A 15,128-nucleotide genomic window follows, 5' to 3' on the forward strand; every position below is an offset into this window, starting at 1 on the left:
TGGTGCCGTTTTCTGTTGAAGTAATGCATTGTCTTTTGGGCTCTGGGCAAAATCTGGAAATGCATTATTATTTAACTCTATGTAATGAAAAAGGAATGTGCGTCCACAAACTTATCTATGCCTCTCTTTCAGGTCATGTTGGAAGGCAAAAACATTGAGGAGGGCTTTGGGATTGCATTTAGAGTCCTTCAGGTATGGAAAAACTTGATGTAACAAGCATTATTATTACGAAAGTGCCTGCAAGCAGCGATTGTTTAAGCAAAAGACTTTTTTTGCAAAATGTCATTTAATCCCCCAAAAGAAAAACCCCTTGTGAGAAAAGTCACCAGTTCAAGTCTTAAATGTCCATGTATTTGGAGGAAGCTAGGTAAGAAAATTAAGATGCTGCTTCAGTAAGACACTTCCAAACTAATTGGGTCCTACAGAGGAATTAAGTACAGCTTTTCCATTGCTGTGCACCTTGTTCAGTGACTTAACTCTGGCAAACCACAATCACAGATGTGAGTAGAGAGCTCTGATTTGGTAGCTCTCTGCAGTTCATGATAGCCATGCAAAGGCACAGTGAATAAATAAGGCCAGGGCTATCTCTGTACTATTCTCCTGGCTGAGAGAGCAAAGCTGATTAACTGGAAGTTCTCTCTGGGTACCTGTCCTTCCTCATGTCTGGGTAGAAGTTGAGGTGCTCATCAGTCAGCATAGCTCATGAGCCTCCAAACTTCTCTGTGTGTTTCTCCTCCATATATTAGGAGCTGCTAAGAGATACTGCTTCAAGTAGTGCAGTTTGCATTTGCCTCCTGCCTGGGACAGAGGGTATAGCAGGGCCACTTCTGGACAGAGGTGGCACACTGAAAGAGTATTTGTGGATATGGCAGGCCCTGCTCCTTCTTTCAGGTCAGGATGTACAAGGCAAAACGCCTGTTCGTAGTGAGATGGAGAGCCTTAGAAAAGTAGCACTTCTTAGCAGCAACAGCAGTCACTAGCCCCCAGTAAAAATGAAGTAGAGTCCAGCTGCCTAGCATCACTTCTGTTTCCTTCCTTTTTCTTCTTTTCTTGCCTTATGCGTGGCAGCATCAGTCTACAGCTTTTATCATCTCTTCCTTCATATGGGAGGTGTATGATGGTCATTTGCCTCCTGTTTCTTAGGGTACACAAAAGGTGGCTGCTGGTGAAGTGGCTGGAGGAATATAGTGGAAGCTTGCTAAGTGAGGGAGAGGTGGGTAGGGACCTAGGAAGGATCATTTGCCAGAAGAAATTAAAACTGATTTTTTTGCCACCCCTGAAAAGGAGGTGGTAACAGTGCTCTTGTTCTTGAGCAAAATTGAGTTTTACCAGTCTGATTATAGAAAACTTAAGCCAAACCTGAGCAGTGGTGACTGGAAGATTAGAGGCCTCCAAACCAGCTTTGACTTATTGTCCTTAGGAGAAATTGTCTCAGTTGTATAGACTCCTTGTGAGAAAACATGCTGAGAACATTTAATGTGTTGCTCTGATGTTCCAACTACCTCTAGGACTTCCAGCTGGAGGCTACAGAAGTGTACAGCAAAGTGGCCAAGCAGCTGGTGAAGCAGCAGAAGTACAGCGAGATCCGGCAGCTCCTCAAGTGTGTCAATGAGTCTGGAGTTGCAGCAAAAAATGATGGGGACAACATTATCCTAAATTGTCTAAATGAGTTCAAGAACATTCCTGCTGAGGTAATTCTATCCAGCATTGTGTCGCTTTTGAAGTAAAATGGGTATATACAATACAGACTACAGGGAAACCATCCTGTGGTGCCTGTCCTGCTCTTTCAGTGGGTCCTTTGTATCTTCTGGCTCTGTACTACATGCATTGTTTAAAGGTGAGAGTATGTGGTTTGCCTTATGCAAGTTACTCTGAGAGGAAACGATAAGTAGCTGTAGCACGCTCCTACCCTGCACTTCCCAAATGAGTACCCATGATGGGGAGAACCTTTGCTTCACAGGATCCTGCCAAATGCTCCTCATTGGGGTGGGAGGTGTTCCCTTCAGTGAGGCTTCCCCACCTACCACAGAGGATGTGTGGAGGGAGAAACCTCCTGCCTCCATAGAAAACAATTTTAAGATTCGCTTTGCCTACCACAGTGTCTTTTCCATCCCAGTGAAGGAAGGAGATACTGTCTGTGAAGTTCTACTAATCAGGCTAGGGGACGCAGTCCACTGGGTGGGCCGTGGGGGCTGACTCCTGCTGGTGTGCAGAGAACCAACAAATTCATTTCATGCAATGCTAGCCATGTCCATGGGGTCTCCGGGACTCATAGCAGTCTCTAGGGACACCCCACAGACATGGCACTGGACTGCCTATTTTCTACATCTGCAGCACTCGCAGTTGGGACAATGTAACCGTTTAGCTGGGATCTCAGCAGCCCTTCCTCTATGCAGGGGTTTGGTCCCTGATGGGGTAAAGGTTTGCAAACTATAGTCACTCTAAATGTGAACATCTTTTCCCTTCTTTGGATGCAGGACCTTGATAATCTGATTCAGGATATGGACAGTGATGAAAACAAGGTAAGTAAAAGTACCGTAGAGGAACTCCTTTAGCAAGAGCTAAACAGCCCAGTCTTGGTCTGCAGGCTATATCTTCCACCATCTTCTCTCTCATCCTCACTCAAGCCAAAGTTTTGAAGGTCACTTCCTAAATTGTAGAAATCACAGTGAATTCCTCAAGGCTATGGTGGTTGTGACTGTAGAGCTGTGATGTGAAGGTACCAATTGATGTTATCCTTATTAGTTCCTTGACAGTCCTCAGAGTGAGGGCTAGGCATTTGTTACAGTGCGAGGAAAAGTATTTCAGAGAGGCGCATTGGTGGGTTTGTTGGTTTTGTTATCCAGCTTTTCGCTGAGGTGCATGTAAGTTTCTAGTAATGGCAGACAGGTAACGAGGATCACCATACCTCCAAGATGACCATTTCAGCATATTGTTGCAGGATTATACTATTTCTATTGTGATTGAGAGTTAAATGATAAAACTTCTCCAATTCTGATGTACTTTTTTTTCTTGGAGGCCTAAACTACTTTGTTTCTTCAGTAGTTTTCATACCAGCCAGCCAAGCCGCTGGAGAGTCACAGATAAATATGTGAACTGTAGATGCACATTTATAGATGAAGAGGCTTTGGGTCAGCATTTGTGGATTGTTGTAGATTCTCAGTGGCATAGCTGGGAATAAAATCTTAAGATTTGTGACTGTCCTCTGTCCTTCTCCAACTGACAAACTCACTGTTGTATGCAGATTGAAAAACGGGCTTTTCAGTCTGCCTTTATGTAAGATCTGTCACTGAAAAATGTGAGCTGTTCTAGAACCAGCAATGGAAGAAAATTACTGGTATAGACTTTTTGCTATGAGGATATGGTAAATTAATGCACTAGATAGGATTCCTGCTGCTAATTTCATGGTGATACAGTAAAGGAGTTTCCACAAGAGACAAACTTAATAAAATACAGCTGTCTATCCATCTTTTACATTGGGATCTGCTCCATGTCATACTCGGCTTCATAATATGCTGCTACTACCTTGTACAACACACTTCTGAACTAGGTATTTCCAGTGAATCCTTGCTTAAGCTTGTCCTGTTAGTCTACCACAACTTTCTAACCAAGTTCTGACTTCTGCTTCAGATCCAGGCCTACGTGATGTGCAACAAGTTGCGTTCTGCCTATCTAGTCTCAGTGAGACAGGAGAAGACCAGAGCAGTGCAGCTAGTCCAGCATGTGCGACAGCTGGCTGAGAACAGCGGAGATGACGTTGTGAAGGCCATCTGTGCCCAGTGGCTCTCAGTGCACCAGCCCAAAACAAGAAATCGGCTTCCCCAGGGCACTAGGAAGTAATAAGTGATTGACATTCACCGTCATACAGAAGGGGAAGGCTTCAAGACAGCTTACAGGTGTGTGGTTCAGCAATCTTTTGGTAAAATGGAAGCCTCTTGATTGATGTTGGTGGGAAATGGATGCTGCTAATGTGCTTCTGGTGAAAGGAAAGGAACTAAATTACAAGTGCCAGTCCCATATTTTGACAAACAGTTACTACCTCAGGGTGTTTTTTGGCTATCTTTTTGATGGGGGGGAGGGGGCAGTTTCAAACTGAACAAGAATTTAGGTGTATGGAAGAGAGCACTTCTGGTTTTGGCTTGTGTTTTTTTGTTGTTGTTGGGTTGGGGGAGGCAGTTGTTGATTCCCGCCCCCCCCCGAAAGGCACTGAACTTTATTGTATGTTTTTTTATTTTTAATCTGGAAACCCTATATAGAGAGGACAGAAAAAATTCATCAACTCAGTGTAGCCTAGAGTATAAAACTCTTTGTGATTATGGGTTTCCTGTAAACTTTTTCAAGATTGGAGAGATCTTTTACAAAGACTAAAATTCAGAGATTTTTTTTAAGCCTCTACAAACCATTGCTTCCCCCGCCCCCTAGTACAATGTGCCCAATTTCTTTAGTTTGTTTGAAAAGGTAGGAACTGATTCTTCATGGTAGGTTTCTACTTACCAGTCATGCTGTCAGATGTCTGCCATACATATGGCACTTGAGCCCTTAACTAAGTGGATGAAGTTATAAAGGGCATATCCTGTAAGGGGAGTACAAAGGGAAAATAATCCTTGAAAATAGTTGAAAAATCACATACCTCTTTCTTTGCTGTGGTAATATCCAATAAATTATTGTGATGCAGCTTTCTCACTGAACAGTTGCCAGTAAACTTCCACAGTTTTTCATCGGGTATGGCAGAAAATATGGATAGAGCAAGCTGTGGTAAAATTCAACAGGTCTCTGCATCCCTGTCACAGAGGTATTTATTTGGTTCTTAGCAGAATAATCTGTCCCTGTCAGGTACAATAGAACACCGGACAAAATTTTTATGAACTGGACATACTGTGTAGACTATATTGACAGGCTTTGCTCTGGAAGTGTTAGGTTAACTCAGTTTTATGAAAAAGCAGGGATCTTTGTGTAATGGCTGTGTTCAGGGGTGCTGAAAAAAGCAGCTGCTTCTCTACAACCGTGATGGGGACGTGAGAATTGGGCAGAAGAATGGTAGACAGTAGTAGGACTTTCAAAAAGAAACGGAACAAAAAAATGGCACTCTGCAAGGGTTTGTGTTTGCTGTTTACGTGTATTTCAGCACAAGAAATAGGAAAATTAGTTCACTTTTTCTGTTAAGAAGTTTAGTTGTTTACTTCAAAAGAAACAACAGGTTTTCTGAAGTGTAATGTAACTGTAAATAGTTTTAGTACCTAAAATAGAGACTGTCAAATATGAGTTTTGCACTATCCTCAAGCTCACTGTAGTGACACAACAGACTTCCATGGTATTGGAAAGGACTTGGTCCATCTCCTGTAGTGTTTGATGACCAGTGCCCCACTGACACAAACCCCTCTCTTGGAGGTGCTCCACCCACCAGAGCAGGGCATGTCTCAGAGCAAAGCGGTCAGAAATGACCACATGTAGCTTTCAGAATCTCCTGACCGCAGATTTGCATTATTTCATTAGTGAGCGGTACTAATGAAAGCTTTTGCTTTCATGGCCAGACTGACCTAGCTTTCCATCAGATTACAGCTGTCAGGCTAATCCTAAAACCTGACACTATCCATGTCTTCGATCATTTCCAAATCTCTAATTATAGGGAGGAGGTTTTACTGTTTGTGGGTATGTAAATCTGCAGTGCTGTAATACCTACTTTTCTGCTCAAGCTCCTTCAGCTGTATAGAGCACAGAGAGTGGAATTTGCCATGCAGACCAGTCAGTTCTGTACCTGCCTTTCTTCCTGACCTCTTTGCACTGTACCTGATGCACTTTATATAGTGTTTGTTGTAATTTGATGTTCTTAACCTGGAATTGTAGGGATCTTTCTCTTACCAGCAGAACTGGAATTTTGATCCTGACTAACTGCCTTGAGTCACAAATAGTGCAATTATAAAGGGGCTTTGAATTTTTGCGCATCAAAAAGGGATTGAGTACTGCCAGTTAAAAAACTTCTCTATTAATGACCAAGGTTTGTTTACAATAAAAAAAGAGAATAAAGTATTATGACTGTTAACGTATCTTCTGTTTGCTTTTTATCTCAGCATAGCTTGGGATCTCTTTCTAGATCTGTATGTTGCTTTTGGCTATGCTTAGCAGAGTAATTAGAAGAGGGAGAATTGTTCAGTCATGCAAAATCTCTCTCTGCTACAGTGTCCTCAACATTTAGATCAATTGGAGTATCACATCTTTATACGTCCTCCCAGTAGCTAGGTAGCTAGCTCAGCCTCGTACATGTACTCTCACAAACCGGTAATCCTCTTTAGGTAGCTTTGCAAGTTAATCTAACTCTCCCTTACAAGCCTCCCTTTGAGACAGCTAAATGAGCTTTAGTTCCCTCATTTTCCAGATCAGCCTAGAAGAAGGTATACATTATTTGCCCAAGGTCAAAAAGAGTGGGTGTGTGTCTATCGCAATGTGTGGTTACATGTCTTATGTTAAATCTACAACCATACTTCTTTGAGAAGAGGATTGACCTGCAAGGGCAAAATATTTCAGCCTAGAGACACTTTCTGATTTTTTTTAAAATGGTTTCTGTTGCTCCTGGAAGCCACTTTCAAGATCAGAGAATCACACACAGAGAAAGCAAGCCAAGCCTGCAGTGCTAGGTAGCATTCTACTGCTACACTGTAGTTGTGGATTTAGCTTCATATTCAGGATGAAGCATAAAGAGGGAGGAGAAAAGGTAGAGTGACAGGGAGAAACACACAAAGGGACTCCAAAATGTTACCCAAACCAAGTTCTCTACATTAGTAAGGCAGGTGCAGATAACAGCAACACCAAGTAAACCTGATTCAACGTTTGTGAAGGAAGATACAGTCTCCTGTTGTAAAGGAAAATGGCTTTATTTAGTATTGCTCAGAGGTAGCACAGGACTGATCTGCATAGATAGCATCCAGGCAGAAAGAATTAATCATAAAATTAGCATTTGTTTCCCAAAACTGGCAGCTGGTCACAGTGGCATGCTCATATGAAAGTCAAAAAACTTCCAGATTTTTTTTTTTTCAGAAGCAGAAGATAATCCTATGAGCTGTGGCACTCTTTTGAGCAGTTTTCTAACTGTTTAACTCTTTCAGAAATTCTCTCCAGTTATGGATCACACACTAACAATTTGCACCAAAGTAGCACTAGAGTTCCAAGGGAGCAATCCCATTATTACGTGGATTGAGCCAGCTGCCTTTTGGAAGTGCAAGCTGTATGGTACTGCAAGGCCAGGCTGGCAGCCTTGGCCGGCCAAGGCCAGTAAATGCTGGGCACACAAACGTAAGGGTTTCTGTGCAAGTCTTGCGTTCCTGTCCTGTAGCTAACTTGACCATAATATTAAGATAGCCCTGACCTCTGCTTCAGCTATTTAGCTCTAGGTAGTCTGCTGTCACTTAAAGCTACAGTCTTAGCTAAAGTTGTTTAATTTTTTTTTTAACATAGTTGAGAAGTTCTTTACTCATTCTGCTCTCTTTTCTAGGTTCTAAAGTCATTTAAAGTGCAGCTGGGGGGTTTATTGTGACAACTGTTACACCATCTTTACTCAATGCTTCACAGGAGAGGTGTGTGGGTTTTTTTAATAAGATAACTTGCCTATGCACAATTGTGGCACTCCTGCAGCTTTTAACCTCCCAGTCACCTGCACTGAGCTGGGTTCTTAAAAGATATGTCAGCCCTCAGTTAACTTACTGCAATCAATGGGCATTTGGGGCAAAGATACTTCAGTGTCTAGGGTCCAGCTTCTTACAGAGAATATAGAGAAAAATAATTGATTCCACTTAAAAACTTTACCTAATGCTTGGCACAAAAAGGCCAGCACCTGTTTCTGTGTGCTTGTGAGCATTTGTATTGCATGTAATTGCCAGAAAATCTAATATCCTAAAGTACTTTCACTCTGCCAAGTCAAATAGTAGGAACTGAAACTAACCTCACAGATCATAACTTTAGAGTCCTACCTTTTTACTATTACTGTTAGGAAAAAAAGCTTTAAATAAAGGTAATTCTTCGTTACTTCATAATCTAAACCTAAGACTGCAACCTCCATTTCTATTCTAAAGCCAGAGAACAATAGCCTCTGGCTGTTGTGTGAGATAACAAGCAAAGGTTGCTCCCTGTGTTGGTGCTCTAATTCTCCAGCTAGGCAAGGGGACTGGTTGCTTACAAATCTCAATCCTTAAGTGTAATATTCCAGAAATTCACGTTACGTTGTGTCCATAGAACCATCATTAGGGCAGCTGAAGTATCAGCGTTCTAGTCTTGAGGTCTCTCAGCAGTGCTCTTCCCAGGAGAAGCATTGCTGGGCTTAGCCAGGTACACACTTGAGGCCTGCGCTGCTCAGTCCCACTGGATGCCAAGGAGCTCACAGCTCACACTCCAGAGCTTCTTTGCTGTCTCATCATCCCGACCCCGTGGAGATACGTATGCTGGCTGGCAATCACTGTAAGAGGAACACTTTTTATTTTTTAAGTCAAAGATCTCCATCTGCATTAGCACACCGAAATGTCTCTGTTAAGACAAGGGAGTTGCTTTCTATCAGCTTAACTTCAAGACCAATTGAAGAAGGGTGGGAGGCTATCCAGCAAATGAGCAAGGGTTGGTGCTAAGCCACCTTGAGAAAGCTTTCTTTCCAGCTCACTAGGGAAGAATCTTCCCCCATGGCACCAAGAACTGGCAAGTGAGTCTAGCTCTATCTGTTGTCTCAATTCTTACAGAAACCTATATATGCTCTACTATATACTCTTCAGTGTACATTCTCATTCATACCACTAAAAAGGGCTATAAATGCTAACCAAGCTTCTTTAGGAGCACTTCTTCTAGTAAACACTACAAAAAAGCCACTCAAACAGCCCTTCATTCTAAACTATTTATCCTATCCTGTTCATCCCACTATATTGCCATTGCATGAAAGGCAAAGCTGCCCCAGAATAATAATACTGTAATATCCATGTATCTTTATACCCTTTTCCATTATCCTCTGAACTGTGGCTCCTTTCTTCTCAGCTCCTGCAATCAGACAGCACTCTGGCTTGGAATAGAGATCATGTGTTCTCATCTCTAATGCTAGATGCTGCAGTAACATGGGAATTTAAGAGAACAGAGGAAATTGCATCTCGCAAGATTTCTGTCCAGCCTAGTGTTTTTAGAGCTCCAAGTGCACAGTCTCTGATGTTGCTGAAATTACTGTGGTGGACTCTACCTGTCTTGCTATGGCAGGCAATGTCTTTTCTTAATGTCTGTACTTGTGCTTTATGTTCTATTGCCTGGTAAGTGAAGAGGATTTTAGGCTACTCCAATGTGATTTCTGAGTTATTGTTGAAGCTATTAATTTCCCACAAAGTCCAAAACTCCTTTCTTTTATGAGTTTAAAATCCACCAGAGTTTTCTGTACACCAGCACATAAATGCTCCATTTATATCCCGGGACAGACAGTCATCCAGGGAAGATTAAGACATCTATTTATACATTCAAGTCTGATTAAGATGGTACAAACTCCCAAATGAAGATCAGACGGAGTCATTACAGAGACTAATCTGGTCACATATCACGAGAGGAAAGCTCTGCAAAGATGCAAAGGCTCCAACAGTATCCATGTGGGTTAAAAAAAAAAATTACGAATTTTCACATTCATTTCCCAAAAACCAGTATTGTTACACTGCTCTACACCCAGTGGGAAGCTGACATATATCTGCGTGGATCTGTTCAAATGGCAGTCTTCAAATCTAGGACGATGATGAGTTGGAACTGCTCTGGGCTGTAGTTTTGGTGAGGGGAAAAGGCATGACTATGTAGGGTCCTGCAGTAAGTCAAAGAAGTCAAGAAACAACGGGGTTTGTAGTGGGAGCTACACAAGACAGTTTGCAGAACAGAGTGATAAGCATCCCAGCCCAAGTCCCTCCCAGCTGGTGGGTCTGTCACACTGGAGAATCAAGTTATTTTGTCACATGCCAGTCCTGAAAATCTCACCTCCTAGCTCTGCAGCACCATCAGCCCTCCCAGCTCCCTGGGAGCACAGGCCCCTTCTGCTCCAGTGGGGTAAAACTACAAAGAGAACCAAAGTGGTCTTCCCAGGATTGACTCAAGTGACCTCATTAATTAAACAGCTCTACTGAAAAGTGATTTGCCCAAGTCTCAGGCAGATCAGGATTAGAGCTCTGAGCAGGTGACAGCCATTCCTGTGCTTTGAGTACAGTGATATTCCTAGCCCTAAAGGACTTGCTGTTGTGTGAAGTGTTGCACAGGTCAGGAATTTCTTCTAACACAATATCCACTGCAACAGACCTGGAAGGGGTAATGCTCTAGTATTTGTCACCCTCAGTCTTATCAGCCAGCCTCTTACCCAGTCCCTTCTTAATAAAGAATGACAGTAATCATCATTTTCCCCAGCCAACAAGGTTGCCTTCCACCGTGTATTGCTCCATCAGTTTGTACCCACCTGAAATACTGTCCTGACACAGAGTCTAGCTCCTCTGCTACTGCACAGTAGACACTGGTCTGAGCTCCTTCCCAAGGTGTCTTCAAGAAGAATGAGAATATCTTCCACAGCCACATCATTACAAATGAGTGCCGGACCAGCTCAGAATGGACAGAACCAGGATGGAGAGCGTTTGCTGTGACTTTAGTGCCTATGGCAAAAGAAAGTAGTCCAGGACAAATCTGCATGCACCAAACTGCATTTTGAAAAAAAAAGGGTAATATACTCCTTAATTCTACCTGCTGATACTCTACAACTTAAAAGAGGAGTCCAAGCATGGATACAGGGAGAGTAAGTGAAGTCCTCTGTAGTTAACTGCTTGCTGGAGCATCCCCTGCTCCCTTCCAAAGGCTGCAGTCACTACACGCTTTCTGCAAAATGATGTGCTAGAGGGCCTGGGTGCTACAACAGCAGCAGTTTCCATCAGGCTTTTGAGAACACCAGCTTCTTTTGAGTTACTGTAATACTAATTTCTTGGAGAAGACAGTGCTTCTGGTTTAGTAAAATAAATACTACTTAAGTTTATGAAAAGGACTGAATTGACATGGCTGTGACAGATGTTGTGACTTAGGAGGTATTGTCTAGTCCTATGCTTCTGTTCTGCAGGCCATCAACATTTAAAGCGGCTGAGTATGCATTAGCTTTTCTATTGGAGACTGCAATTGTAGTTCAGCTCCTTCTGTTTCTTCAGCTTCCACCCACATACCACAATTGTCTGCATGGATGCAGCTAGTTTTTGACAAGCACCAAAGAAAAATGAAATACATTCAACTGTGCCAAGCTACTAAACTCCTCTGCCCTGTTGTTGTAAAGACAATTAGTGTTTTAAGTCTCCTGGTTCCACACACAGGAGATATTTTCTTCCTGCAAAGAGCTGTCAATGACCCTTGCCTCAAAACATTTCATTTCTGCATAGCCAATCTCCAGACCTTTCTTAATCCACTCTCCTCTTCCATGGTGCTCAAAAGCCAAGCAGAAAAACACTCCGCTCTCCTGTGGCACTTGCCTTGCAGCCGCCTCGCCAGCTCCCGGGTGAAGAGCACGTTAGCCAATTTGCTGTGACAGTAGGCGAGGCCACGATTGTAGCTCTTCTCACCATGGAGATCATGGAAGCGGATTCGGCCTCCGTGATGAGCCAGTGAGGACACGTTCACTATGCGGGCTGGGGCAGACTGCTTCAGACGCTCCAGCAATAGGAAGGTCAAGAGAAAATGACCTAGGGGTGAGAGGCAATGTCATCCTTCTCCAAAGGTTCCCCTGCTGGAATTTCAAAGTACTTACAACATATTACTTACAAGTTGTATCTTACTGCTGCCCACTTCTATCCAGGGAACAGAGTACCCCCCTGAATCAACAGCTAAACTTTTTGGGAGCCATTAAGTTCTGCTCCTCAGCTTCAAAAAGCTGGAGCTGTCATACATTTCAGATGTCCCAGGTAACACGTACAGATACTTAAACTGGGTCCATGATAAGAAAATGCATTGCGTTGCATCTCCAGAATGCTTAACTCTGGCCTTCCATCCTTCCCCAAGAAGAAAGGATGAGGAAGAGAAAATCTGAAAGCAGGATTTTCCTCTGGCATTTTGCCCCAGATATTGAATGCAAACATGACTTCACTGGCCTTACCAAGATGATTGACTCCCAGGTGCATCTCAAAGCCATCAGCAGTCTTGGAGTAAGGGCATAACATTACCCCAGCGTTATTAATGAGAATATGGAGTTCCTTCTCCTCTGCAAGAAACAACAGACATCCTTAAACAGGGACACCGAGACTGAAGACAGACAAGAAGGTGGCACAAGTCAGCCAAAAAAACCCACGCCTGTCTGAGTTGCAGCTACATTGCCTCAATAAAATAAGGGTAAGTCTCTTACCACAAGCTAGCTCATGGCTGTGAACCACAGTACCGAACATGGTACAGATGTATGCAGGTCAGGGATTTGGCATTTGCTAGAAGAGCAGACAGCAGTCCTTGGTAAGGTAAAATACTCTCACTGAAAAGAAGGATCTAGAGACTGTACCTGCTAGAAATTTCTCAGCAAACTCCCGGATGGACTTTGTATCGGCCAGGTCCAGTTTTTTCACAATGACTTGCTGGTTCCCTGTCTCAGCTCGGATTTCACTGGCTGCAGCTTCTGCCTTCGCTATGTCTCGGCAAGCGACAATCACCCTGGCACCTGCAAGGGTGGGAGGAAAAAAGCAGGAGCAGAAGCTGAGATCACTGGAGCACACTGGATGATCAAGGCCATGACAAGCAGGCTGACTATTCACAGTGCTTACAAACAACGTATTGTTTCTTTAGGGAATTGGCATCAGTCAGGGGAGCAGCTGGGAGAGACAAAGCCTTTCCTACTATGTTGTTAGCTCCGATCCAGCTGAAAGCTGTTTTCAGACCAGGAAAATGCACGTCTGAAGTGCCTCTGTCCAGGTTCTCCGAGGTCAGGAGTGTGTACCACAACACTGGTACAATAGGGTTCTATCTGTCCCTGTAATGGGAACGTCAAGCCAGGAGCATGTGAAGATACTTGGATTCGAGCCAGAGTAATTTCTAAACGGATTGTGAACAGGTAGTTTAATCTCCTTACCACTTTCCCAAAAAGCATTTAAACGAAATTAGCTTGAAACATGAATAACTAAAGCACGCAGCAGCGTACCTATGGCATTTCCCAGCTTCATATGAGCAGAACCCAGCGATACCAGGAACTTCCCCAGTCCTCTGAAAACAGTTGCAGCGCATTTTCATGTCACAAGGCACATTTCTGGAGTTCAGGCAATGAAACCTGTTGAGGAACTGGGGACTTGCGCCTCAGTGGTTACGGCCTCTGCAGGAGCCACACTTGGGCTCGTCTGAAATAACTTCGGAATCCAACTCACTTAAACGTAAGCATACACTACCCGTCCCTTAGATGCAGAAAAGGGACTACTGACGCCCAGGCACACCCACGCCAGCCGCACAGGGATGCCCGCTGGCCGAGCCCGGTGACTTGCCTCTTCGCGCGAGGTCTCTGGCAGTCTCCTTCCCGATGCCGGTGTTGGCTCCCGTGATTATCACCACCTTCCCCTCCAGCTTAGCTGTTGACTTACACTGGCCTCCGGCGACATACCTCCTGCGAGAGAGGCCGGCAGCAGTCAGGGACGAGGTCCGAGGGCACCTTCCCTCCTCGGGGGCCTCGGGCCGGGGCTCAGCGCCCAGAGCCCCTGGTTTTGCCCCAAAGGTCGGGCCAACCGCTGCGCCCAGTGCCCCGGGGACTCACGGGCGTCGTTACCCGCAGCGGCTGATCGCGATCGTGTCGTGACCGGGCCGCCGGGAACTCGTCCTCCAGCCCCCCCCCCCCCCCCCGGCTTTGCAAACACCGGCGGGGCCCGGCCCGAACCCGGACCCTCCGGCCCGGCACGGGGAGGCCCCGCCCCGCCTCCGCCGGACCCCGCCCCGCCCCACCGCCCCGCCCTTGCGTCAAGTGGGGCCACGGCTCCCGTTGGCTGCCGCCGACAACTCCGGAGACTCGGCCAATGGGCGCCGCCGCGGCGCCGTGAGGAGAACGCGGGCCCCGCCTCCCGAGCACCCCGTTACGGCGGCCGCCTCTCTCCGAGCCCCGCCGGCTCCGGCGCCCGGGACAGACCCCGGCGTAAGTTCCGGGCGGCCAGAGGCTGCGGGGGGCCACCGAGCCACGCGCCGCCGCCAGGGCTGAGCCGAGCCCCAGGAGCGCCCCAGCTCCTGCCGCGAGCGCGTTAGTGTTACCGAGGCGCTGGAGCCGGGGGAGCGCGAATAACGCGCCAGCAACCCAGCGCGGGCGAGGGAAAAGGGATCCGCTTTATTCCTCCTCCCGCCAGACGGACGAACAGGCGGACCCGGCCGCCGTCAGCCGCCGCCCGTACACGCGCGAGAGGCCGGGGCCGCGCTCGGTAAGACGCACCTGATGTAGGGCGCTGCCACAAGAAGGAGGACGGGGACGGAGACGGCGGCCCCCAGCGCGGCTCCCCAGCAGCTCGACATCATCGCCGCCGCCCGCTCCACGCGCACTGCCGGCGCCCGGCGATGGGCGGCCGCCGCCTCGCCCGCCCCGGCCCCCCCCCCGCCCCTCCCCCCCCCTCCCCCCCCCTCCCGCCCCTCCCCCCCTCTGCACGCGCCTGCGCAGCGGCCCCTCTGGGCGCCGGTTTCTTCCTATGCCGGCTCTGCCGTCTTCTGCTCCCCTTCCTTCTCGCCCAGACGCCCAGCGGGCCCCGCTGCCTGCCGCTCTTTTTTTTTTTTTTTTTTTTTGCTGCCTTTTTTTTTTTTTTTTTTTTTGCCGCGGGCGGCGCCGAGCTGGGTCTCTGCGAACGATCTGGAAACTGGCGCTTCAGTTGCGCTTTCCAGTTAATGAGCCGAGCGGTGTCTGAAGAGAAAGCCCAGCGGCTGTCTGGAGAGACACGCGAGAGACACTTCCACAACCTGGCGCCAAAGTTCCTGATCCTAGCCCCGGCAAAACCTGTGAAATGATGCACGCGTATACGTAAGCACGCGTTGAGGGCTGGGAGAGACGCGGCGGTGGGTTCAGCCGTGCTCGCTCTCGCCGTTACAGGGGAGCGTAAGAAGCGCAAGCCCCGGGGCACCGGCTGGCGCTGCCTCCCGCCGCCGGTGGCGGCGGCCGAGCGCCGTGCCGCCTTCCCCCCCCC

At 46.5% G+C, this 15,128-nt stretch overlaps 2 protein-coding genes across 8 annotated transcripts in view; one reads left to right on the forward strand and one right to left on the reverse strand.

Moving 5' to 3' along the window:
• Positions 1 to 6,040, forward strand: part of ZFYVE26 (zinc finger FYVE-type containing 26) — a 51,106-nt gene extending 45,066 nt beyond the window's left edge. For all 6 annotated transcript variants that reach the window (XM_041120591.1, XM_041120592.1, XM_041120605.1 and 3 more), the window contains 4 exons: positions 133 to 192; positions 1,509 to 1,691; positions 2,478 to 2,522; positions 3,631 to 6,040. In XM_041120591.1, the coding sequence (XP_040976525.1) occupies positions 133 to 192; positions 1,509 to 1,691; positions 2,478 to 2,522; positions 3,631 to 3,840 (498 nt within the window). In that variant the 3' untranslated portion in view covers positions 3,841 to 6,040. The remainder of the gene's footprint in view (positions 1 to 132; positions 193 to 1,508; positions 1,692 to 2,477; positions 2,523 to 3,630) is intronic.
• An 813-nt stretch (positions 6,041 to 6,853) lies between these two features.
• LOC115333561 (retinol dehydrogenase 12-like) lies at positions 6,854 to 14,536 on the reverse strand. Of its 2 annotated transcripts, XM_029996655.2 has the most exons (7): positions 14,390 to 14,536; positions 13,464 to 13,582; positions 12,497 to 12,652; positions 12,104 to 12,208; positions 11,484 to 11,693; positions 10,439 to 10,628; positions 6,854 to 8,443 (listed from the first exon to the last, which is right to left on the reverse strand). In XM_029996655.2, exons 1-7 carry the CDS (start codon positions 14,470 to 14,472, stop codon positions 8,341 to 8,343), a joined length of 966 nt encoding a protein of 321 aa, XP_029852515.1. In that variant the 5' UTR covers positions 14,473 to 14,536; the 3' UTR covers positions 6,854 to 8,340. The 2 variants fall into 2 exon arrangements, with proteins under 2 accessions (XP_029852515.1, XP_029852526.1); XM_029996666.2 differs by lacking the exons at positions 13,464 to 13,582; positions 14,390 to 14,536 and adding an exon at positions 13,130 to 13,427.
• Positions 14,537 to 15,128: the final 592 nt, after the last annotated feature.

The sequence above is a fragment of the Aquila chrysaetos genome, chromosome 2 (assembly GCF_900496995.4).
Source record: "Aquila chrysaetos chrysaetos chromosome 2, bAquChr1.4, whole genome shotgun sequence".
Lineage (NCBI taxonomy): Eukaryota > Metazoa > Chordata > Aves > Accipitriformes > Accipitridae > Aquila > Aquila chrysaetos.